General features: G+C 36.6%; 1 protein-coding gene and 1 long non-coding RNA gene across 2 annotated transcripts in view; one reads left to right on the top strand and one right to left on the bottom strand.

Moving 5' to 3' along the window:
* The window catches only part of LOC124887378, a 54,780-nt gene extending 50,634 nt beyond the window's left edge, over window positions 1–4,146 (top strand). The window contains exons 4-6 of the long non-coding RNA XR_007044994.1: window positions 137–277; window positions 1,120–1,176; window positions 3,167–4,146. This is a non-coding gene — a long non-coding RNA (uncharacterized LOC124887378). The remainder of the gene's footprint in view (window positions 1–136; window positions 278–1,119; window positions 1,177–3,166) is intronic.
* Window positions 4,147–15,888: 11,742 nt separating this feature from the next.
* On the bottom strand, window positions 15,889–18,524 carry LOC107842625 (U-box domain-containing protein 9-like). Its single transcript, XM_016686567.2, has 3 exons — window positions 18,099–18,524; window positions 17,736–18,024; window positions 15,889–17,176 (listed from the first exon to the last, which is right to left on the bottom strand). Exons 2-3 carry the CDS (start codon window positions 18,012–18,014, stop codon window positions 16,097–16,099), a joined length of 1,359 nt encoding a protein of 452 aa, XP_016542053.2. The 5' UTR covers window positions 18,015–18,024; window positions 18,099–18,524; the 3' UTR covers window positions 15,889–16,096.
* Between the last annotated feature and the right edge of the window lie 6,675 nt (window positions 18,525–25,199).

The following is a 25,199-nucleotide window of genomic DNA, read 5'->3' as shown; positions in this document are numbered from 1 at the left end:
TTGGTGATTAAATCTTTCATGAATTTTGCATATCCTGGCATTTGCTCCAGTGCCTTTTCAAGTGGTATGTTGACTGATAATTCCTTTAACATAGATAAAAAATTTTAATACTTACCCTCTTTTTGTTTTTTTGCAGCCTTTGAGGAAAGGGAGGAAGAGGTCTCGGAATAGGCTTCAACACAGGATCCTCAACATTGTTTTTTTCTGTCCTCTTTACTACTGCTCTCTACATCAATTAGATCATCATCCATTTTATGCTCAGCTATAGTGGGGATAGGTAGGTCAGTGGTGGTTTTACCACTTTGAGTGGTAATGGCATGGTAATGGGCATCATTCTTCAGATTTTAAACTGTATTACTAGGAAGAGTACCAGGCTATCTCTAATTTACTGTGGCTGATATCTGACTGAATTATTGCTCCAACTATTTGATTTTTGTAGCATATGATTCAATTTTCTAATTTATCCCTGACAAATCTGCCTCAATCTCCTTAAGACAGCTTTCTTGACTTTCTTGTCCGTTGACTAATTTTGACAAAAGTGCCTTCATTCTAGATTCTAAATTATGACCCTCAGATGGAACATACTTATCACTCTTCTCTTTGTAGTCATATTTTTTATGTCAATCACTATCTATCTCTTAACTTCTATCTATTATTTATCATTATAATAGTTCTGACCTTGATTCCCTTGCACTTGGGATCAGAAATACACAAACCTATGATCAAAACCTTTGTTTCCTCTTCAAATTCAATCTCAAAAGTTTTTGAAGTAGATGTCTGAGTCCCAACTGCATTTACTTTCTTAGCACCTATTATTTCAAATTGCTTAGTAAAAAGCCCAATATTTGTCTAAAGTTGAGTAGAATCTTATGCGACCAAGTCATTCTTCACTCCATAATCTCCAGCATCTCCAATAGCATATGCACCACACCACATTCAGCATCTCTCATATGCCATCATCTATTGGTCACTGTAATATCATCTATTATTTTTTGTGCATAATCCCACCAAAGTCACATAAATGCACCTCCTAAAATAGTATCTTTCATTGCTCCCAAATTGAATTTAGTGATCTATAAAATATTTAAAGCAAATTTGACCCTCTGATTCTATGTTTAGGTACTATGCTCAGCTTCTTCTTGAATCTAAACCATGCCTCATACAAGGATTTTGCAGGTAACTATCAGAAATTATAAATTTTATCTTTCAACTATAATATCCTTACATGAGGGAAAAATCTATTAAAAAACTATTTCCACAACTCTTGCTAAGAAATGATTGAACCTCTCGAAAGTTCCCCCAACTATAGTGATGCTTCTCTAGTAAGCAAAAATAAGAACAACCTCAACCTCAAAGCTTCTTGGTCTACCCCCAAAATGTTATAAGATATGAAGATCCTATTAAAGTTACCAAGATGCAGTTCACATCTTCAGTTGTGGCTTCTAAAAACACACCCTTTAAGTTAAATAGTTGTACATCCTGGGTTTTGGCCTTAGAAATTTTTCCATGAAAATTATTCTATGGACCCAATACGACTCATGGATACAAGTTTTATGCTAAGGTATGAGTGATATGGTCTTTTTGTAAGCTGGTAGTGTTAGTTAGTGGGATGGTTTTAATCACTGGAATGGTTAAGAATTAAGGGTATGAGTCATAAGTCTTGGATACGAGTCATATTATGACTCGTAGGTGGACAGTGTTTGATCCTCTTGGTAATTTATTCTACCAAGGATACGAATCATAGGTATGGATCGTATGCTGAGGTTACGACTTGGTTGGATGAGTCGTATACTGCACAGTATCTAATATAAGGATAAGTCTTGGGTATGACTGGTAGGAACCAATCGTAAGGAAGGGTATGACTAGTAAGAAGGTCAGTCGTATCCCTGTGGTGAGATTTTAAGAAACTTAAGTGGGGGTATTCAAGACATTTTTCTACTTACCCTAATTATGACCCATGACTTCTAATAAACTTAGGAGGTCATTTACCCTATTATTTAATTCATTAACACATAGAAAACTATTCCAAAACATTCAACAATTCTCTCAAGAGCTTTTGGGGAAAGAGAGAGCTAGGGTTTCAACATAGGGATTTCTTTGGGTCTTGGTTTGGTGATTTTCTTCCATCATCTTTCTCAGTTTAAGCCCTGTGTATCTTTCCTACTTACTATTTCTAAAAATTCATTAATTTTATGGATGTTTTCATTGTTTCAATATTGCATCATTTATAGTTTTCAATGATTAATTGGGGGTTTTGTTTATAATGGATTGGTAATAGTTTTCTATGGTTTAATTATGTTTTTATATTCATCAATCGTGATTTTGGGAAATTGGATTACATGGTAATGGTTTAATGGTTTTTGGAATTGGTTTCGGTTATTTTATTTCCCTAAGGTGTTTGATAAAATGCTTGTAAAGATATGTCCATTGCATTGACTTCTTTAAATGGAACTCTTGCTTGTTTTCAGCTTATGCATGCAGCAATATATGGTTTAAATGATTTTAAAAGGTTAAAGGCTAATTGGTTATGCTTGTGGAGAATGTGGTAGTCTCTCAAGAGGTTAATATGGTAAAGAAAAAGGTCACTTGAGAGTCCCATTAACCTAAATAGTTTGGCTATGGATAAATCTTACAAGTATAGTTGGTATGACGATACCACTAATAAATGTCCTTGGTTAATAGATGTTAATTGGATTGGTTTGGACATGGTTTTAATTTGGACATTAATGTCGGGATGCGCAACTAAGCCATGGAAAGTGGAGGTTCCAGCGAGACCAAAATTGGAAACTCATATTTGCCGATGTGAGGGGTCTTCGATGACTACATATGAGTTTCATGTTTTATATTGGAGGGATGTTCTAGTCATCCCATAGGATATTTCCTGGTCATGCATCTACATGTACTGGAATTTGTTTCAGCAGGGGGATGAACCCATACAGCCCATGGGTGTGGTTAAATAGCAAGGTTACATAACCCATGTAAAGGTTTAAAATATATGTTAAACATGGATTCCCTTTCTCGACACTTATATATATGTATGGTTGTATGCATAATGGATGGTTTTGCTTGGTTGTTTCAATGGCATTACTTTATCCTTATCCTGAGATACATGCTAACGGTCACTCGTTAACCTGTCTACTGGTGTTTGTATACCCACGCTATGCAGGAACTGGTTGGTTGACTTCTCCTACATAATGATTGACTCGGGGATAGCATTTGGATTAAAGTGGTGAGCTTCCATCTTTTCGAAAGGCTCCATTTCATGATATGGATACTCTTAGACACTTTGTTTTTTTTTTGCATATTGGTTACAGCCATAGTTAGGGGTATGTACCAATCGGATATTTTTATTCTTTTGGATAGAGGCTTTGTGGTACTTTTAGGGGTTGGTATAGGCAGGATCGGTATTGGTATCAGCCTTAGCATTGGCATTTATGTTGGGGTTGACATCATTAAACGATATTATTAGTTGTTCCATCGTATTATATTTTAGGATTAATTATTATATTATGTTTTGATATTCTCTTTGGTTTGGTATGGTATGGATGGTTGGGTTTGATATAGTTAGACTTGAGTCATTCATGGTCGTGATCCTATCCTAGAGTCTCAACGTGAACAATATGCTACCATGTTATATGTTTGAAATTCAGCTTATCTAAGGTTGTGAAAGGTAGTTGGTTGGGTTAAGGAGGTGGTCCCCAATCCTGGTTTGACTTGGGATGCCCATTATGTCTAAGCCCTATTTTGGGTCATGACAAGTCGGTATTAGAGCTTTATGTTCATGGTCAACTGAGAGTCCACAAAGTCGTATCGAGTAGAGTCACTTTTAAGGGTATGAAGCACGCCACACTCATAAGAGAGAGGTTACGAGATATTTATGAATGGTTCACTTTCTTGAAATTCTTAGTCCTAGAATCCTCTCTATTCCTTGGTTATTTGTCTTTTAGATCATGTCTCCTAGATTTGGAACACAAGAACACTCTTTCATTCTATTTAGGGATAATGCTGAAGGGATACCTCCTACGTCTGGAGTACATCTTCGATCTCATGGTCCTATTTTTTATTGTATTGGAGTTCCTCCTATTTCTCCTAAAACTTCTCAGGTCCCTCAAGGCTACGTGATGAATGTGAAGTTTTGTCAGTCTATTCATGTTATTGCTCTAATAGTCGTTGCTCAAGTTGAGCAGGGTGAGGGTAGTGTTTTGTCTGCTGAGGCCACAAAGTTTGGCCAATTTATGAAGATGGGTCCTCCTGCTTTTATGGTAGTAAAGGTGGAGGGAGACCTATAGGGATTTTTGGATGAACTGGAAAAGATATTTTAGGTTATGCAGGCTTCTAATATGAAGGGAGTTAGCTTTGTAGTTTATCAGCTTAAAGATATTACTTATCAGTGGTATGAAGAGTGGGACAGAGATAAGGGTGATATGGAAGAGGAAGGGTTATGGAAGGCCTATTTTAATGCCTTCATGGATTGTTTCTTTCCTTAAAAGTTGAGGGAAGCTAAGATAGAGGAGTGTGAGAACCTCAAGCAAGAGAGGATGTCTGTAAGGTAATATTCCTAGAAGTTTCATCAGTTGTCAAGGTATGCTTTTGATTTAGTGGTTGATATAAGATCGAGAATGAGGAAGTTTGCTTTTGTATTGGATAGAGATCTGATTTTGGAGAGAAAAACTTACTTGATCATTAAGGATATGGATATCTCTAGGTTGATAGTTCATATAAAATGAGTTGAGGATGAGAAGAAAAGGCAGGCAAAATTTGGGGATAGGCAGGGAAAGTGGGCCAGGTTTTCTGATCAGGGAGGTGCACAGTATCAAGATGGTAGAGATGGTGGGAAGTGGCAAAAAAAAAGTGGGGGAGTTCTGGTTCCTTCTCTGCTACCAGTGCTTATTATCCACAGCAGTCGGGCGACAGACGTCACCAAGGTGGTGATAATTCTCAGGCTTAGGTTGCCTAATCTTAGGCGGACAGAGGTCAGTTAATTTTTTCATGCCCTACTTTTTAGTTTTATGGTCATCCTCATCGGGGATTTTGTAAGAAAGGGAGAGATAAGTGTTTTAAGTATGGTCAGGTAGGCCATTGACTCAAGGATTGTTTGGCTAATAAGGTTGCTACAGGGGCGAATAAGATTATGGTGGCTTAATATTCTACTCATACACCTGGTAGTGTGGCATATACTTCTGTTACTGCTCCTGATTCTAGTGTTGGTCAAAATAGGTTAATGCTTTGGCGTCCCGGCAGGACTTTGAGGCATCACTTGATGTTGTTACTGGTATGTTATAGCTCTTTTCTAATGATGTATATTATTTTCTTGATCTAGGCTTCACTCTTTCTTATGTGACTCTTTATATAGCTGTGTCTTTTGGTTTGTCTCCAGAAATTATTTCAGATCCTTTTTCTGTTTCTATCCTAATAGGAGACTCGATTATTACTGAACAGGTCTATAGTGGATATGTAGTATTTATTGGTGACAGAAAAACATTGGTAGATCTATTTAAGTTTGGGATGGTGGATTTTAATATGATTTTGGGTATGGAATGGTTGCATTCTTGTTATACGTCTTTAGACTGTCGAACTCATAAGGTCATCTTTAGGTTCCTCGACGATCCAAAAATAGAATGGGAAGGTTGTTTTTTAGCTTCTAGGGGAAGATTTATTTCTTATCTTAAAGCTCGAAGGTTAATATCTAAGGGGTATCTTTATAACTTGGTCTGGGCTAAAGATTCTAACTCGAAAGGTCCTTTTATTACAGTTAGTTTTGGTAGTTAATGAGTTTCTAGAGGTCTTTCTGAATAGTCTTCCTGGTGTTCCTCCGGATAGAGAAATAGAGTTTGATATTGATTTTCTTCCAGACACTCATCTAATATTTATTCCTCCATATAGAATGGCTCCGGCTGAGTTAAGGGAACTCAAGGAGCAAATTAAGGATCTTTTAGATAAGGGGTTTATTCATCCTAGTGTTTCTTCGTAGGGTGCATCATTGTTGTTCGTGCACAAGAAGAATGGTTCCCTTCGGATATGCATTTACTCCAGGCAGTTAAACAAGGTAACGATCAAGAACAAGTATTCTCTCCCAAGGATAGATAATTTGTTTAATTAGTTGTAGGGTGCCAAGTTCTTTTCCAAGATAGATCTTCGGTCTGGGTACCATCATCTTAAGATTAGGGAGGTGGATATCCCTAAGATGGCTCTCATACTTGATATAGGCATTTTAAGTTCTTAGTGATATTATTTAGATTGACAAATGCTATGATGGCGCGTATGAATTTGATGAATAGGGTGTTTAGGCAATTTTGGATCTCTTTGTTAATGTGTTTATTATTACATTCTGGTGTATTCAAGGAATGAGATGGATCATGCTAATCACATCTATGTGGTGTTGCGGACCTTAAAGGAACAATGATTGTTTTCTAAGTTCTCTAAGTATGAGTTTTGGTTGAATGATGTGACTTTTTATAGTCACATAATTTCTAGTGAGGGGATAATGGTTGATCCTCAAAAGGTTGTTGCAGTGAAGGGGTGGCCTAGGCTTACGACTCCATCTGATATTCGGATCTTCTTGGGTTTAGTCGGGTATTATAGGCAATTTGTAAAAAGCTTTTCGTTGATAGTTTCTCCTTTGACTAAGTTAACTCAGAAGAAGGTTAAGTTTTCTTGGTTGGGTGCTTGTGGAGGGGGTTTTGAGAAATTGAAGGATAGGTTGACTTTGGCTTTAATTTTGACTTAGCCTAAAGGTAATGATGGGTTTGTGGTTTATTGTGATGCATCTCGGGTAGGGCTTGGTTATATTTTAATGCAGCGTGGGAAGGTGATTGCCTATATTTCCAGGTAGTTAAAGGCACATGAGAGAAATTATCCTACTCATGATATAGAGCTGGTAGTGGTTGTGTTTGCTTTAAAAATATAGTGGTGTTATCTGTATGGTGTTCACATAGATATCTTTTATGATCACAAGAGTCTTCAGTACGTGTTCACGTAGAAGGAGCTTAAACTCAGGCAAAGGAGAAAGCTTGAGCTTCTCAAGGATTATGATATGATTCTTCACTATCACCCAGGTAAGGCTAATATGGTCGCTGATACTCTCAGCAGGTTGTCTATGGAGAGTTTGGCTCATATGGAGAAAGGCAAGCGGGAATTAGTTAAGGATAACCACTGTTTGGATAATCTTGGAGTTCGAGCTTTGGATTCCAAAGATAGTGGTTTGATGGTGTAAGAAGTGGTTCAATCATCTCTTGCTGCAGAGATTAATGAGAATCAAATGTTGGATTCGATCTTGATGAAAATCAAGAGTGATATTGGTGTACAAAAGGTGACGGTGTTTGAGATTAGTAGTGATGGTACTTTGTAGTATCAAGGAAGATTGTGTGTTTTAAATATCGACGGGTTGTGACAAAGGGTTTTGGATGAGGCGCATGAGTCCGCTATGTTGTCCACCTTGGTTCAACCAAGATGTATTATGATCTTAAAGAAATCTATTGGTGGAATGGTATGAAGAGGGATGTGGTTGACTTCGAGGCTAAGTGCATGGTGTGTCAACAGAAGGGATTGGGGACTAAGGTTAGTCTGAGTACTGTTTTCCATCGGCAGTCAGATGGGAAAGCAAAGAGAACTATTCATACATTGGAAGATATACTTCTGGCATGCGTGATTGATTATGGTGGCAGTTGGGTTGAGCATCTACCTTTGGTGGAGTTTGCTTACAATAATAGATATCATTCTAGTATTGGTATGGCTCCTTTTGAGGCGTTGTATGGCAGAAGGTGTAGATCTCCTATTGGATGGTTTGAGATTGGTGAGGCGGATATGTTTGGTCCCGATTTGGTCTATCAAGCTATAAAGAAGGTGAAGATGATTTAGGATAAACTTAAGGCTGCTCAGAGTCGCTAAAAGTCCTATGCAGATGTTAGGCGTAGAGACTTGGAGTTTGAAGTTGGGGACAGGGTATTCCTAAAGGTGTCTCCCATGAAGGGAGTAGTGCGGTTTGGCAAGAAGGGAAAGCTCAGCCCTTGGTTTATTGGTTCTTATGGGATTTTATGAAGAGTTAGCAATATTGTTTATGAGTTGGAGTTGCATGCAAGTTTGGGTTTGGTTCATCCAATCTTTCATGTTTCTATATTGAGGAAGTGTATCGGTGATCCTTATTTGGTTGTTCCTTTAGAAGGGTTGGATATCTCAAATTCTATGTCTTATGAAAAGGTCCCGATTGAAATACTGGAAAGTAAAGTTCGTCGGTTGTGGATCAAGGATGTGGCTTCGGTTAAGGTTCTGTAGCAGAACCATAAGGTAGAAGAAGTTCGTGGGAAGCGAAAGAGGACATGAAGTCCAAATATCCACATTTGTTTTTTGCTTCTAGTATTCATGCGGAAGGTATGTGTTCTTGAACACATCTTTATTTTCTGAGTTTATTAAAAGAAAGGTCAATATCTTTGCCTCTTTATTTTCAAACTTTGTTAAAGGGATGTTTGATAATGCAAATGATTCTGTGTGTGGTTACCCCTACCTTATCCGTTATTTGGGGATGAATGTTCCTTGAGGGGGAGAATGTTATATCCTAGGTTTCGTCCTTAGAAATTTTTCCTTGAAAATCATTCTCCTGACACAATAAGACTCATGGATATAAGTTGTATGCTGAGGTACAAGTGGTATGGTCTTGTCGTAAGATGACCAGTGTTAGTTGGTGGGATGGTTTTGATCACTGGAATGATCATGACTTAAGGGTATGAGTCGTAAGGATTGGATACAAGTCGTATCGGTGACTCGTATGGTGGTCAGTGTTTGATCCTCCTGGTAATTCATTCTGCCAGAGATACGGATCATAGGTATGAATCATATACTAAGGTTACGACTTGGTTGGATGAGTCATATACTGTCCAGTATCTCATCCAAGGATAAGGCATGGGTACTACTAGTGGGAAACAATCGTAAGGAAGGGTACGAGTCGTAAGAGAGTTAGTCGTATCCCTGTGATGGGTTTTTAAGGAACTTAAGTAGGGGTATTCTGGATATTTACCTACTTACCCTAATTATGACCCACGATTTCTAATACACTTAGGAGGTTATTTACCCTATTATTCTATTCATTACCACATAGAAAACTATTCCTAAACATTCAATAATTCTCTCAAGAGCTTTTGGGGTAAGAGAGCTAGGGTTTTAACTTGGGGATTGCTTTGGGCTTGCTTTGGTGATTTTCTTCCATCATCTTTCTCGGTTTAAGGCATGTGTCTCTTCCCTACTTACTATTTCTAAAAAGGCATGAATTTTATGGATGTTTTCATGGTTTCAATATTGCATGGTTTATGGTTTTCAACTATTAATTGGGGGTTTTGTTTATAATGGCTTGGTAATGGTTTCCTATGGTTTAGTTATGCTTTTATATGCATCAATGATGGTTTTGGGCAATTGGATTGCATGGTAATGGTTTAATGGTCTTTGGAATTGGTTTCGATTATGTTATGCCCCCAAGGTGTTTGATAAAATACTTATAAAGATATGTTCATTACATTGACTTTTTTAAATGGAACTCTTGCTTGTTTTCAGCTTATGCATAAAATTATATATGGTTTAAATGATTTACAAAGGTTAAAGGCTAATTGGTTATGCTTGTGGAGAATATGATAGTCTCCCAAGAGGTTAATATGGTAGACAGAAAGGGCACTTGAGAGTCCCCTTAACCTAAATACTTTGGCTATGGATAAATCTTGCAAGTATGGTTGGTATTACGATACCACTAATACTTGGCCTTGGTTAATAAATGTTAATTGGATTGGTTTGGAAATGTTCTTAATTTAGGAATTAATGGTGGGATGTGTAACTAAGCCGTGGAAGGTGGAGGTTCTAGAGGGACCGAAATTGAAAACTTATATTTGTCGATATGAGGGGTATTCGATGACCATGTGTGAGTTTCACGTTTTATATTGGAGGGATGTACTAGTCATCCCACAGGATATTTCCTTATTGTGCCGCTACCGCACTGGGACTCTTTTAGCAGGGGGAGTTAAACCCATACGGCCCATGGGTGTGGTTAGACGATAAGGTTATACATCCCAAGTAAAGGTTTTAAATGCATGTTAAACATAGATTCCCTTTCCCGACCCTTATATATATGTATGGTTGTATACATAATGGATGGTTTTACTTGGTTATTTAAATGGTATTACTTTATCCTTATCCTGAGATACATGCTAGCGGTCACTCACTAACCCATTTGCTGGCGGTTGTATACCCACGCTATGCAGGAATCGACCGTTCGACTCCTCCTACATAGGGATTGACTCGGTGACATTATTTGGATTGAAATGGTGAGCTTCCATCTTTCCGAAAGGCTCCATTTTATAATATGGATACTTGTAGACACTTTTCTTTTGTTTTGGATATTGGTTTTGGTCATAGTTAGGGGCATGTCCCAATCGGATATTTGTATTCTTTTGGATAGAGGCTTATGGTATTTCTGGGGGTTGGTATGGGCGGGATCGATATTTCTGTCGGCCTTACCATTGGCATAGTATTGGACCAATATCATTGGACAATATTGTTGGTTGTTCCATCTTATTACATTTTGGGACTGATTATTATATTATTTTTTAATATTTTCTTTGGTTTGGTATGGTATAAATGGTTGGGTTTGGTACGGTTTGACTCGATTGGGTAGGTCACGGTCGTGGTCCATCCCAAAGTCTTGATGTAAACAATAACGCTATCTAGTTATATGTTTGAAATTTAGCTCATTTAAGGCTGTGAAAGGTGGTTGGGTTGGGTTAAAGGGCAGTCCCCGATCCTTGTTGGACTTGGGATGCCCATTACGTCTAGGCCCTGGTTTGGGTCATGACAACAGCTGGGTTATAGCACTAGTAATGTCAAACTTCACATTGAGGGATAGAGGTGAAGGAATTATCACTTCTGTCTCAACTGGTTCAACATATCCCATATCCTCGTCGTTTTCCTCTTATGGTTGTAGAGGCTGATATGCAGGGATCACTAGAACTCTTTCTCTCTGAACTCTATCACTCACTTATCTTGGCTTGACTAGTTCTCTATTCTGAGCTCTCTAAGCCTCTTCAGCTAACCTAGCCTCTTCAATTTCTCGCCTCTCTCGTTCTAAAAGTTGTTGCGTTTGTATATATGCAACATTCTGTGGATCAAGTGGATTAAACGGGATTACCGTATTTGGATCAATAGGTGGAGGGTCTTAAACCCTAGCAGGAACACCATCACGAACTTGTTCTGTCATTTTCGTGGTGTTTGAAGAATTGTTTCTGGCTTTGGATCAAAATGGAGTAAGGGATTTTCTCTTCTCCTAGTGTTTGATATACATCGGCATATGCCAAATCAAAAATAGAAAATAAAACCTGTGAACTTCACCAAAATCAATCAATAAATTACACCATCTTCCCCAGCAATAGCGCCAAAATTTGATGTCTCCTAAAATTAACCTCCAAAAGAAGTATGTTGTGGTCGATGCCAAATATAATAACCCAACTAGGTTGGGGTCGATTCCACAGGGAAGATGCTGAACAGAGCTTGGTTTGATGTTATTCACGAGTAATACAGAAAAGTAAATGGGGTGATTTTAGTATCAATCTCAAGTAGTAACCAAATCTTGAGTGCTTTTGAGTTGTAAACAATAGAAGACGAACAATGCTTGTATTCCCCCTGGCTTCTTAACTTCATAAATTTCTCGTGATCAACCCAACTATTCTGATGCTTTGCATGTAAAGTCTACAATATATGTATTATCAACCGTCTTGTGAACGTGATGATAAATCTCACCCTTTACCGATTCTGTCTTAGGGCATCACCTTGTTGCTCCTTGTTACGACCTCAGTTCACTATCACCTTTTGAGTTTAAGTGATTAGATGAGATAGCGATAATTATAAGGTGGATGTGAATCTTAAATTACTGTCTTAATCTTCTTTTCCTAATCACAAACTTCCTTGTGAAGACATTTGCAAATACAAACTATCTCAAATGTCTGCAGCAGCTATGAGATTAATTATTGTGGAAAAGATTAAGATACATGCATAAACCCTAGAATAGATGAATATCACACTTCCTCTACGTAGATAATCCGCCAGGGTTCCTACAACCCTAGTCAAGGAGATTAGTCGCTCATGTTCATGCAAAAATCCATGATTGTCAATAAAGAAGACATATAATTAGTTGCATAAGAATAAGATGAATAAACTCCAAAGTCTTGAATTGAATAGAAACCCAAAATCTCAAGAATAATTGTAAAGTATGTGAAAAGTAATAAGATCAATGTCAAAGTATGTAATCTATTGTAAGAATGTGTAACCTAATAAAAGATAAATCCTAGGGTATTTATAGTATCTCAAAATAACATAGAAATCCTAATAAAAATAGGAAAGGTAAAGTCATGTCGGCACTCGATACGACTCGGTCTTCAACTCATACCGTCATCATACGAGTCGTACTTGTGCCTCTCGTATCCGTTCCAGTGTCTGATCTCCCAAGGTTTCAACTTTTTGATCATCATACGACTTCTGCTTATGAGTCGTACATGATCATATGACTCGTGTCCTTCACTCATATCCACCTGGGACTTTTGTCTTTTCAAGCTTTGAACACTGGTTTGCTTGTAGTTTCCTTATACGAGTCGTACTCAAACTTTCGACTCGTACACTTTTGAGACTTCAACTTCGGATGGCAGCTTCAAATTCTTTTATGCTTACGACTTCATGCTATGGCTAGTACCCTAGCTTACGACTCAGATGCTCTAGTCGTATCTTGTCCATACTCAGATTCTCAGCTTGGCTTTGGGTTCTATTGTACTTACGAGTCATCCTACGAGTTGTATCGAGTGTTGACAACTTGTGGGGTAACTCGTATCTTGATCAAAATTGGTCTTTCTAGGACCTTTTCTTCTCTTTTTATTCCAACACTACTATAGACCTATTTTACCTGCAATAAACCCAAAAGTACATCATATCTACTAAAATAACCTAAGTACCGACATAAATTCATGGTTTTAAGCATCAAAAGTATCATGTTTCCACAACACATTAGAGGCTAGAGGGATGCTCGTGGCTTACATTAGAGAGATCTACGATATGTATGATGGTGCGAAGACTCATGTGAGGACGGTGGGAAGATATTCAGAGCATTTTCTTGTTTTGACAGGTTTGCACCAGGGATCGACTCTTAGCCCATTTTTATTTTCATTGGTGATGGATATTTTGACGCGGCATATTCAAAGAGAGGTGTCATAGTGTATGTTATTTGCTGGTGATGTTGTACTAATTGACGAGACTCGAGGTGGAGTTAATGATAAGTTGGAGGTTTAGAGACAGACGCTTGAGCCTAAAGGTTTTAGGTTGAGAAGGACCAAATGAAGTATTTGGAATATAAGTTTGGTGATTTGCCGCATGAGGGGACGTGATTATGGAGTTGGATTCTCAAGCCATTCCGAAGAGGGAGAGTTTCAAATATCTTGGGTCTATGACTCAGAGGAATGGTGAGATTGACGAGGATGTCTCACATCATATTGGTGTAGTGTGGTTGAAATGGCGGCTCACCTCGGGAGTCTTGTGTGATAAGAAGGTGTCTCCAAATCTTAAAGGTATGTTCTACAGAGTGGCAGCTCGACCGGCTATGTTTAGCTACGTATAATAATAATGTTATGAAATTATTGTATGATTATAAGAGGGATAAAGAGATCATTAATAATACAATTGACATCTCGGATGAAGAATTACTTGAGTTACAGAAGAAGATTGAAGATATAACTAGTCAATTTGATGAATGTAGTATATTTAATGAAATTCCTAACTTAATCAAACTATTGATAAGAAAGGATCTTATAAACGCTAAATCTTATTTATATAAATATCTTCCTCGACGATATTTAGAATAGTACTATTAATCAGTTCGGTCAATATACGCTGGAGGCTATCATAATATATGTCTTAGGGTTGTTGTACAACTATACTCAAGACACCTCAGTTGTGAGGGTATCTACATTGTTGGACAAGTTAGATAGCACAGTTCGAATACAGGCCAATATAATCAATAAGAAAAATATGGTTAGTAGTACAGCAACAAGTAGTCGAGTTGATATCAAAGGTCATAAATATCAAATTGGTAAAGGATTGCTCGAGTTCATGATTGAAAGAAAGTTGATCAAAATTGAGACACTTTCAGCAGACGATAATAAAGCAGTAGTGAAAGAGAAAAGAAAGGGTTGAACAACAAGGACTATCTCTCGTAGCCGATATCCCACCCTTCTTCCGTAAGGATGGATTCGGGCTTAAGCCAACTCGACCAAGGGGGGAGGATAACTCCTTTTCAATAATAGGAGCGTAACCTACTACTAATGTATGTAGACCAAGGACTTTCCATTTCAACGGGATTCTCGTCTCCAGCTCTTTCCCACCAGCTCGTTCTTTACTAGGCATCTAGGCGAACCCGCCGGGTTAATTAACTCAACGTAAAGAAAGCTCATTAGATCAAAACTATGGCCAGTTAAGAATTTTCACATTCAAAAGTTGAAGGTGGCAGAGATGAGGATGTTACGGTGAATGTGTGGACTTACCAAGAGAATTAAGGTTAGAAATGAGATTATTCGGGAGAAAGTGAGAGTGGCTCCTGTAAAGGACAAGATGCAAGAAGTGAGGTTGCATTAGTTCGGACATGTGATGAGAAGGGACACAGATGCTCCAGTTCGGAGGTGTGAGAGGTTGGCTGTGGATAGTTTTAGGCGGGGAAGAGGTAGGCCGAAGAAATATTGGAGGGAGGTGATTAGGCAGGACATGGGGCAGTTACAGATTACGGAAGACATGACCCTTGATAGGAAGGTGTGGAGAATGCGGATTAGAGTAAAAGGTTAGTGGGTAGGAGTATGTTCGAAATAGTAGGAATAAGTGCTCTGTTTGTTTTGGTATCTGTAGTGTCTTGTAGCCTCTTGTTCATGGTATTTTGGTGATATGTATCATTTAGTATAACCAATTTATAAATATTACTTTGTGGGTGTCTTGTATTCTTTAGTATCTGGTAGTGTCACCCTTTGTTTGTTGTTTGCTTTTATGTTTTTGTAACATTTGTTATGTGTCCTGAGCCGAGGGTCTATCGAAAACAGTTTTGGTACTTCATATGAGATAGTGGTATGTACTGTGTACACTCTACCCTCTTTGTAAAAATATAGTGGGTATGTTGTTGTTGTTCTCTCTTTACGTCAATCATGGATCCTTTTTTGCAAAATTTAAAATTAACATTTTTCTTTTTGATAAAATATAAATTTATAGATCAAAGTTTTAAATTAAAAATCCCAAACTTGAAATTGTAAATGAAATCCTACCTTGTGAATTTGAAATTCAAATTTGATTGAAATTTTGTTTAATATCATAAACAAACATTGATTTCAATTCAAAACCTCAATTTAAGGTCCTAATAATGCTAGTTAGCCCTGTTACTGCTATTAATTTTTACTTGCGCCTGTATCAGATAAAGAGAGAATTACCTCAAATTCTGGCTTTTTCACGTAAAGCCAGAGGAATAACAGTAATATCATCCAAGAGGTAATACGTAGGAAGGAATCGAGCTTCTGTTTTTGCCATAAAGCCCAGTCCCAGTTGAGCCATGTGGTCAGTGGACCTTTTGTTTCCATTACTGAGGAGAAAAGAAAGAACATATCTGACCCCTCCACCGTAGAAATATCAGCCTTGCTTACAGACAAATCAGAGCAACCCACTTGCTGGCTGAGATGTTTTAAGCTAATATCCCACCAGGAGAACAATTATTTCACAAATCACAATCTTATTGCTTGTGTGCGCACGCTAGAGGAAGCGAACTCACAAAGCTCAAATTCTTAGTCTAGATATGACGCAAGCAATCACCTAAACCAACCATGTGCCACGTATTTTCAACCTATATCGAGACCAAAAGAGCATGGATATTATTTATACAAAAACTCCCCTCATAATAAATTATTCACAATGACTTAATTGTAAATCTCAGATAGAATGTACAAAATGGAAGGTTGCAAATGAACCACAACATGCCTCAAAACACTTCTCATGAAAGGAAAAGGCCAAGGTTGGACACCAGAATTTACAGATTTTGTGCTTGAAACTACTGCTTTTATGCAGTATGGGTAAGATTGACAGCCTTATTCAATCTATCAAGAATACTACTGGCCTTTCTCTTGGCTCTTGCTGTACCATTTTGAGCAAGTTCAGAGATTGTTCCATAGGTTTTCTCCTCGTCCCTTATTGTCTTCCATTTGGTTCGATCACAGCAACAGATTGTGTAAAGGACTGCAATACAATTCTCCTTGCTGCGAGCACATGAGCTCTCCCTTATTATATTAAGCAAACATGGAACTGCCCCAAGGTCTCCCATCTCTTCAACTGCCTTTTGATTATTTGATAGCATCGCTAGTATAGCTAGCAATTCATCAACGTGCACATTACTCATTATCTTTTTCAGGATAGCCCTCACAGCACCATCTCTAACCGCTCTTGCCTTATTGTCCTGGATAATGCACAGACTAAAAAGAGCTGAAGCAACATCCTTCATCGCGACAGGGTTCCCTTCATTTAGAAGTTCAACCAGTGGTTTTAGGGCACCAGATTTTCCAATAAGCTCTTTATTAGAATCAAGTGCAGATAGTGTGAAAAGTGCAGCTGCTGCATTGCTCCTTGTTTCAATTGTTCCTGATCTTAATGCATCCAAAAGAAGTGGAATAACTTGTGGAGTTTCTGCGACAAGCTTCTTGTTATTGTCATGGATGGAAAGATTTAGAAGTGTTGTGACTATGTCTTCTTGGAGATTGGGATGAACATTGCTGTTGCTTTGAGAGAGGGGACGAAGAAGTTGAGGAATTGCATCAGTAGATTCTCCAAATAGTGCCCGAAAAGAAGGCATTTTCTTAGTTAACAAACGCAGTTCTCTTGCAGCAACTTTTTGATCAGATAACGTAGAAGACATCCTCTCAAGCAAAGAAAAGAATAAATCCCGGTCAGCTTCAGTCAACCCTTCATCATTCAAATACTGAACAGAGTCTGGCAATTGAATCCCATTATTTTTACACCATTGCGAGATCATTTCCTGAATCAAGTGATTAGGTGTAAGAATTGTATGTGAAAGTACTTGATGTGTTCGAGGGCATGTCCTATTCCCAGCCTTTAACCATTTCTGAATAAAGGGTCTATCATAAGTCTGCAAAATTCCAACAATATATTATAAGCAATATGTCTCGAGACTAATTCACAACCTACAAATCAAAAAGCTCTTAAGGGAATATTACCAACTAAAAGACAGAGGTCAATAGGTGAATTTTGAAAATTACAAAAAACGCTTAAACTGAATTTTGTTCAAGTCCATTAAAATAATGAGGCAATCATCATCAACGAGACAGCATAATAGCATTTACATGAAAACTCAACTCTAATGACGCCGAATTTAGTAAACACAAAGCAACAAAACCAGGGAAGAAAGATCAATACACGCTGTTATACCTTATAATTAACATTCACAAGAACTATTAACTTTTCATCATAATTAACGGTAACCAATGTACAAACGACCACATTTCATTACAATAATGGAAAATTGAAAAAAAAAAAAAAAAGAAGTACGACTTCCAAGTTCAAGCTATGATATCAACCCCCACCAGAACAAAAATAAATCATGAATTAGAAAAAGAAATCACCAGAATTGTGGTGATGAACAACTAAACAAACATAACCGACAAAAAAGATAATCTTGATGTACTAACCTGACCGGTGGCAAGGATAACAGGATCCCTCATGAGTTCTTTGGAAAGTGGACAACGAAATTCATCAGGAAAAGGAAGCTGAGAGTTGAAGGAGGAGGGCCGTTGTTTAAGGTTTAAGTCCTTTAAGGCGAAAAGGGTTTGATGGGTTTTATCAATGGTATCGACATTGATGTCATCTTCAGACAGAATGGCCTTAACTAGTCTCTGTAACTCTCTTTTCAACTCCGCCGTTGCCGTAGCAGTGGGTGGATCGCCTTCAACAACACCATTCTTGGCCATTGGAACACCCCTACCAGAAATTAAATATGTCAGATCGATCTCTCTTAATTAACAGGTTTTACAAATAAAACAATGTGCGTTTACAAAGAGCGGCGACCCAGAATGTGAGACTCTCTTCCATTTTCCTTTTACCCTCCTTGCCACACCCGCATACCCGAGCGGCGACCCAGAATGTGAGACTCTCTTCCATTTTCCTTTTACCCTTCTTGCCACACCCGCATACCCTCTCTTACTTTCCCTCTCTACATACAGGCACTTAAGAGTATAGCGTAAGAATGATGGGGAAAACAGAAAATAGATACTATATTTGGGATTTTGGGTGTGAGTTATGTCATTCTAAGTGTGTGGGTTTGTGTGAGGTACGCGATCAGGGGAATCCATCGCCGGACAGCTGGCAGCTACGCGGAAGACTCTTAAGATGGACTCGTCATCATGCACTCCTCTTCTGGCTTCAGCTGCGGTGCTCTCTTTGCCTTTCCCACGTGAGAAAGATGAGTCAAAAATCTTCCAAGTTTCCAATAAAGAAAAGGGTATAAGTGGTTTCAACAAATTTATTTTAAAAAAATTAAATTTTTTTGAATAATTGAAATAGTTATTGGTCAATTATATTAGTTGTCTGAAAAATTTCGCACAGTTATTAAATAATTTTGATAGTTGTTAAATAACTTCGCAAAGTTATTGAATAACTATCAAAATTGTTCTACAACTGGAACAAGTTGTTGGGACGAAAAAACTTTAAAAGAAACTCAAAAAAAAGTTGTCCCTCCCACCTAATTTAAAAAACTTGAAGGACTCCACTTAATTGGATAACTTCTTTGTCCTTTTTAATCCAAAGTCCCTTCTCACGTCCTCTTTCGCAATAAAAATATAATTTTACCGAGTAAAAAATAAAGTTGAAATTAAAGTTAGAGTTAGATTTATGTTTGGTATATAAATTAAAATTATTTTTAAAATTTTGTGAGAAAAATAGAAGTGAAAACAAGTTTTTTTGTTTTTACTTCTAAATACAATTTCAAATTGTATTTGAAATTTTCATAACCAAACACTATTGTTTTCACTTTTTTCACTAAAGTGAAATAAAAAAAGTGAAAAAATACTCATATCCAAACGGTTACTTATTTTGCTTTTCCTATTTTCTTGAAAAATGAGTTTACATTATAGTGATATCTATCAAGAATACAGATAAGATCTATCAAGATTTAATTGATATCTATTACGATATAAAATGTCCTTTTAGAAAAACTAGAAATAATTTTTCCCCTATAAATACATGGGTTTTGTTCATTGTAAAATACCCTCTCATTGCTCAAGAGAAATAAGAATTGTTCTCTATTCTCTTTACTCTTGTTCCTCTCTACTTTATATTTCATAACAACTCTTGTTCCTCTCTATTTTATATTTCATAACGCATTATCAGTACGAGATTCTACCATCTCAAGAATATATTTTTGTGTGTAGCAAAAGTGAGATTATTAATCTCAATCAATTTCCAGTTTTATATGGTGCTGCACGTGAGTTCATAGAAACCAAGAGGAAAAGTAATTCTTCTTATATAATTTAAAATTCGTCAGCAAATCTGTAGCTCGAATAACTTATATTACATGACAAATAATAGATCATGCAAGGGTAAGTAACTTAAGCTTTGTATTCTTACTCTTGATTTAATATTTTTATTATTAGTTTTTCTTGGTAACATGTTTTAATAATTCTTGTTTCCACAACAATAATCTTTGTGAAAGGGATACAAATTGCCTCATTCGTCCATCTTGTCTTTTAAGAAATCATGTTTCAAAGTCAATTTAAATTATATTCACAACATTAGACAATTGGTATTTGGATATATATTTAGCCTATTATAATATTGATTGAGGTTAAGACGGTGGATTTAAGTTTTATCGCATTAAGAGAGTAATACATTAGGGTAGAGTTCTGATGTACCATAATGATAAAATGTTGGGTTCAAGTTCCGCCGATTTTTGCCTAAGACACTTTTATATAAATAACACGTTGAGTTTAAATCTCAATGCACCATATTATTGATATAATGATGGCTAAGACAAAATAATGCATTTTTTATGAAAAGTCATAAAACTTGTTCTACTGAATATGCTCCATTCTTGAAGTGAATGTGGTAGCAATATATAATATACTTTGAAAGATATGTATGCCTCGATGTTCTCCTGAAGTATCAATATCATGAGAGAGGTTATAAACTATCATAATTTGATATTCCTAAAGGACGATTATATTCTATTCTAGGGAAAAGAGAATTTTGATTGTTATGAGCACAGATTCATTCCTGGGGTGAATATGATAATATTTAGTAAAGCTTATTAATACAAACGTGCACTTGATTGTGATGGTAATACAACTCACCTCCGAAAGAGGCTGAATAATTGAGAAGAGTTATTTTGAAATCTACATCTAAAGTAGTATATCTGAAATTTATTCATGTAATAATAAATCTAAAATTTACTATAGTAAAAGGTACATGTCATGGTAAACTTGAAGTTTTCTAGAATAAAAGTTCATAAATTGATATAAACGACTACAACATACCAAAGATGTGCATACTGAGTATTGAACATATATTGAAGAATTAGAAAAATCTTCATTACTTTTAATGTTGCTTGTTTTTATGATAAGTTGGTTGGACCAATTAATTTTGGGATTGGATCCCTTAAAATTTGAAAAGTATAAAAGGTGAATAAGGGCCCGTTCACCTATCATGTGATCTATTTAGATGCATCGATATAAGATGTCACTTGTATGTTTATTGTCAACTTGCAGTTTGGCACTCATAGATTTGATTGCTCAATAAAATTAAGTTAAGAGCATAACTTTCAGATTGTGTAATCAAGACAATTCATCTTGATGGTGATGGTTTGGCATTGAATGTCTTCGATAAATATCTAAATCATTGCTAATGAGAACAAATCTTTATGTGTTGGTCTGAAATATGATATGTTGCATACAATAGCACTTGTATGCATTAGACCAATAAATAATAATTATTTCTTCCCTCTCAATTGGTTTAATTCAAGAACCAACTATTCTATCTAATAGTTGATGTGCGGTATACGATTAATGAATATACCATGATGCACAAAGATTATTTTCTCAAAGAAGATGGAGGATGTATGTTAGTTTTCCTAATATAATGGGTAGATTATAATAAGCTATGAAATGTGTTGGAATTATCATCAGATCCTTATTCAAAAGATAATCCAAGTCAAATACCGAAAGCATCCCATATTAAGCTGCAAGTGCTCCTAGTTTGTGTCCTTAAAGGATAAAGTCTATGTATGCGTAAAGTATGGTAGACCAATACATTCTAAATGAAATAATCCTTGAAAAGAATAAGGAACAAATAATCATAATAAGAAGGCAATGTGCTCTTAAAGAGCCTACGACCTAACACATCAGGAAACCTTATGAGAGGTTCAAGTACCTGAAAATAATGAAGTGATGAGATCTCAAAATATTATAGTGCATTGTGAATCGATACAAAATGATACATCATTAACTATATCTTTGATACAATATTAGCGCAATATTATGAAAGATTACAAGGATCTGAATCTTACGTTTATTTAAGTATGCTGACATAGAAACATTTATCAAGTGAGATGAAAGGATGCATATTGGTAAGCATAAAACTTATTTGATTTGAAGTCCAGACACTTATTTTTTTGGTTGAATTTTGGTATTTTATTAATCAGTCAACAAAATAAAATTACAAATGGACCAACCCATCCAAAACATAACAAGCCTAATACTATTCTACTGCCCTGGCCCAACCTGCATCCATTAAAAAACATATAACCGGAGTAGGGTTTCCAAAAGAAATGTTGAGTTTCCTAATCCTCTTCTTTTTCACGCCTTTCTATGAAATGAGGATCCCCTTCACCAACTTCAGCTTTCGTCGACTGATGCTCTGGATATTCAATGTTGTGCCTCTGTTATCATGGCCTCCTTATATTATCAGCTTGCAGAAGAAAGTAGCCCCTCATTTTCTTTATTTTGCTCTTAGTACCTCCAGCTGACCGATCTATTGATTCTTTTCTTACTTTAGTTGTGTTCTCCGGTGGATGGGAAAGTGAAATGCTTTTTGTACAACTATGAAGGATCTAGTCAGCTGAGATGTGCTGTTATAACTGAGTGAGCTGACCCTCTTCTCTCTTTCTCTGCTTTTTCATGATCTGGTATTATTGACTCTAAGGCTTTTACTTATTTGTGCTTCACAAATATGGTAGGGATGAAGATATTGGGATGCTTAGACCCACGAGGATTCGATTAACAGCCTCATTCCTAGGTTTATCAAGCTCAAATTGACCCAAAGACACTCCTATGATGCTAAGAGTCCCTTTTGTTGGCTGAAGTAGCTTAGGCTAGTTAGTACATGCACTTTTTTTGTTGTCTCCATGGATTGTAAATATGTTGCATGTGAACTATTCACCTTTAGCCTCCCCTGCCCCCTTATTCTCTTGATGGTGTAATTCTTAAGTATGGGTACTGTCATTTATCACTATTGATGATGCCTTTTCCTCTTTTCTCTAACTGATGAAAGCTTGTAATAGTAAATGCTCCTATATCTATTGCTAAATTAGAAAAATAGTCAGCTAATTGGTTGCCTTCTTTGTATATATGCTGATATTTCACTTATTTGTCTTGCATGAGTTGTTTTATCTGCTTGACTATATTAGCTATGTTCCATGGGCACTGTCATTCTTTTGTGAGTACCTTCTTCATGATGAGTGAATCCATCTAGATAATCACTTTACTATGATGTGTATATTTGCAATGTTTAGCTGCCTGTAGAATAGCATTTGCTTATGCCTTTATACTGTCTGCATACTGACGTGGTTCTCCTTTAGCATATAGTATATCCCCATTCACATCTCTTAGACAAAAGGCATATGAGCTTCCTTCTTCTTCCTCTCTGACTGCTTCATCTGTGTTGTACTTCACCCACCTCTCTGTAGGTGCCTCGCATATGACTTTAGTAACCTTTATCTTACCTTTCAGATTATGGAGCTCCTTTAGAATATCTGGCCATTCATTGGGAAACTCAATTGGTGGTTTTCTCGCCTTCAAAAGCATCCTCAAATTATTTGTTATATTATAGATAATCCTCAACCATGTGGTGTCCTTGTTGTCATGCTTCTTCTTATTTCTTTTTCTCTAAAGTTCCCATAGAATAATGATGGGTAAGGTAGAAAAATATGGTTGTTCTCTCTGCTTCACTTCAGCATTCCACCATCTAAGAATTATTCCTCTTAGGATCAAGTCCTGAATAGTGATACCTGCAAAAGAAGAAAAGTAGGACCAAGTCCTGTTAGCATAAAAAGATCTTCTGAAGACATAAACTAATGTCTCCACTGTAGGTTCTTCACAACACTAATATTTTTTTGGTCCCTGTGCCCCCCACCTTCTTATATTGCATCCACTGGTATTCTTCTTTTCCACAACCTCCATCTAAAAAAGTATATTTTAAAAGGTAAATCCTTAATCCAAATACTTTTATATATGGTATTTACATGCTCCTTATTTCTAATGTACTGACAAGCTGACTTTACAGTAAACTCTCCTTTTGAGTCAATGCTCCATATGGTGAGATCCGTATCTTCTTTTGTTGGAGGTCTTACTTTCCACAGAATACGCTCAGTAATATCTTTGATCACCTGATCATTCCATCTGCCTTCTATTACTAGTTTCCTTACTTGCTGAAACTCTCTATCTGCATTACAATTATTCTTTGGCAAAGAGTATAAATCACCTTGACCAATCCAGTTATCTAGCCAAATATCAGAATTCCCTTTTCTCAGTTGCCATACAATCAAGTGTTCCATCAATTCCCTAGCACTCAATAATTTTTTTTGCACTGGTGAGCCTCTTTCACCTGTTTTCCATATGACCAGTTTTGGATGCTCCTTTTTACAATATTTGTTATACATATATTCACTCCAATTGGATTTTGTAGCTTTAAATGTCCACCATAGTTTACAAAAGAGAGCCATAGAAATATCTATTATCATTCTAAAACCCAACCCTCCTTCCTCTTGTGGTAAGCACACTGTCTGCCAATTTACCCATTGTCTCTTATTTTCCCCTATTTTACTACTCTAAAAAGTTTGAGCTAAAACTCTTTGAATAGAATTCATCACATTAAGTGGTGGGTTCATCACTGATAAACAATGAATAGGGATACTTTGTAAGACATGCTTAATCAACACTGCTCTTCCCCCATATGACTAAAGTTTTCCTTTACACATTTGCAGTTTACTGGTTATTTTATTCATCAACTGCTAATAGTAGTCTTTCTTTTTCCTCATATAAAAAATAGGGCATCTAAGATAAGTGAAAGAGAATTTCTTCATCAATATACAAGTAGCTACCTCTGTCATTACTCTAACTCCATTTTAACACTTTTGTGCAAGTAGATTGCACTTTTTTCTTTGTTTATCTTCTGTCCTCACACCTCTTCATACCTATCCAGTGCTGCAGTCACTATCGGTAATGTTCTCACCTCAGTTTTACATAAGATAATCATATCATTAGCAAAATCTAGATAATTTAATTTAGGACTTCCTCTTGGTTTGCCAAACAACTTAAACTCTCTTTTATGCATCAAAGTCTTCAACGTCCTTGATAACACTTCTGTTGCTATTATGAACAAGGTAGGTGATAGAGGATCACCTTGTTTCAACCCTCTTGAGGATTTGAAGAAACCCTTAGATTGACCATTAAGTAGTATTGAGTACCAGTTATTCTCCAAGAGTCTGTACACCATGTCTATTAGAACTTCAGAAAAAAATTAACTTCCTCAATACCTTGGTTAGAAAAATTCATTTCATCATGTCATAAGCTTTCATCATCTCTAGCTTAATAACCATGTTTGGAGGTTTACCTCTTTTTCTTATTTCTGACACTATTTCATGTACTACCAATACATTTTCAGCAATTCTTCTCCCTTGCACAAATCCTTCCTGCTCTGGTGATATCAACGAGGAAGTAGACCCTTAATTCACTCATGAATAATTCTTGAAAAGATTTTATTCACAAAATTACTAAGTTATATAGGCCTTATATCAGATAAGTTGTTCACTACCAACGTTTTTAGTAATAATACCAAATTGGTATAACTAATGAACCTGGATAATTGAAATCCACAAAAGAATGTTG

Source organism: Capsicum annuum, chromosome 9 (genome assembly GCF_002878395.1).
Source record: "Capsicum annuum cultivar UCD-10X-F1 chromosome 9, UCD10Xv1.1, whole genome shotgun sequence".
Lineage (NCBI taxonomy): Eukaryota > Viridiplantae > Streptophyta > Magnoliopsida > Solanales > Solanaceae > Capsicum > Capsicum annuum.
Note: the sequence above shows the minus strand (reverse complement) of the source record. Positions and strands in the feature narration are given on the sequence as shown.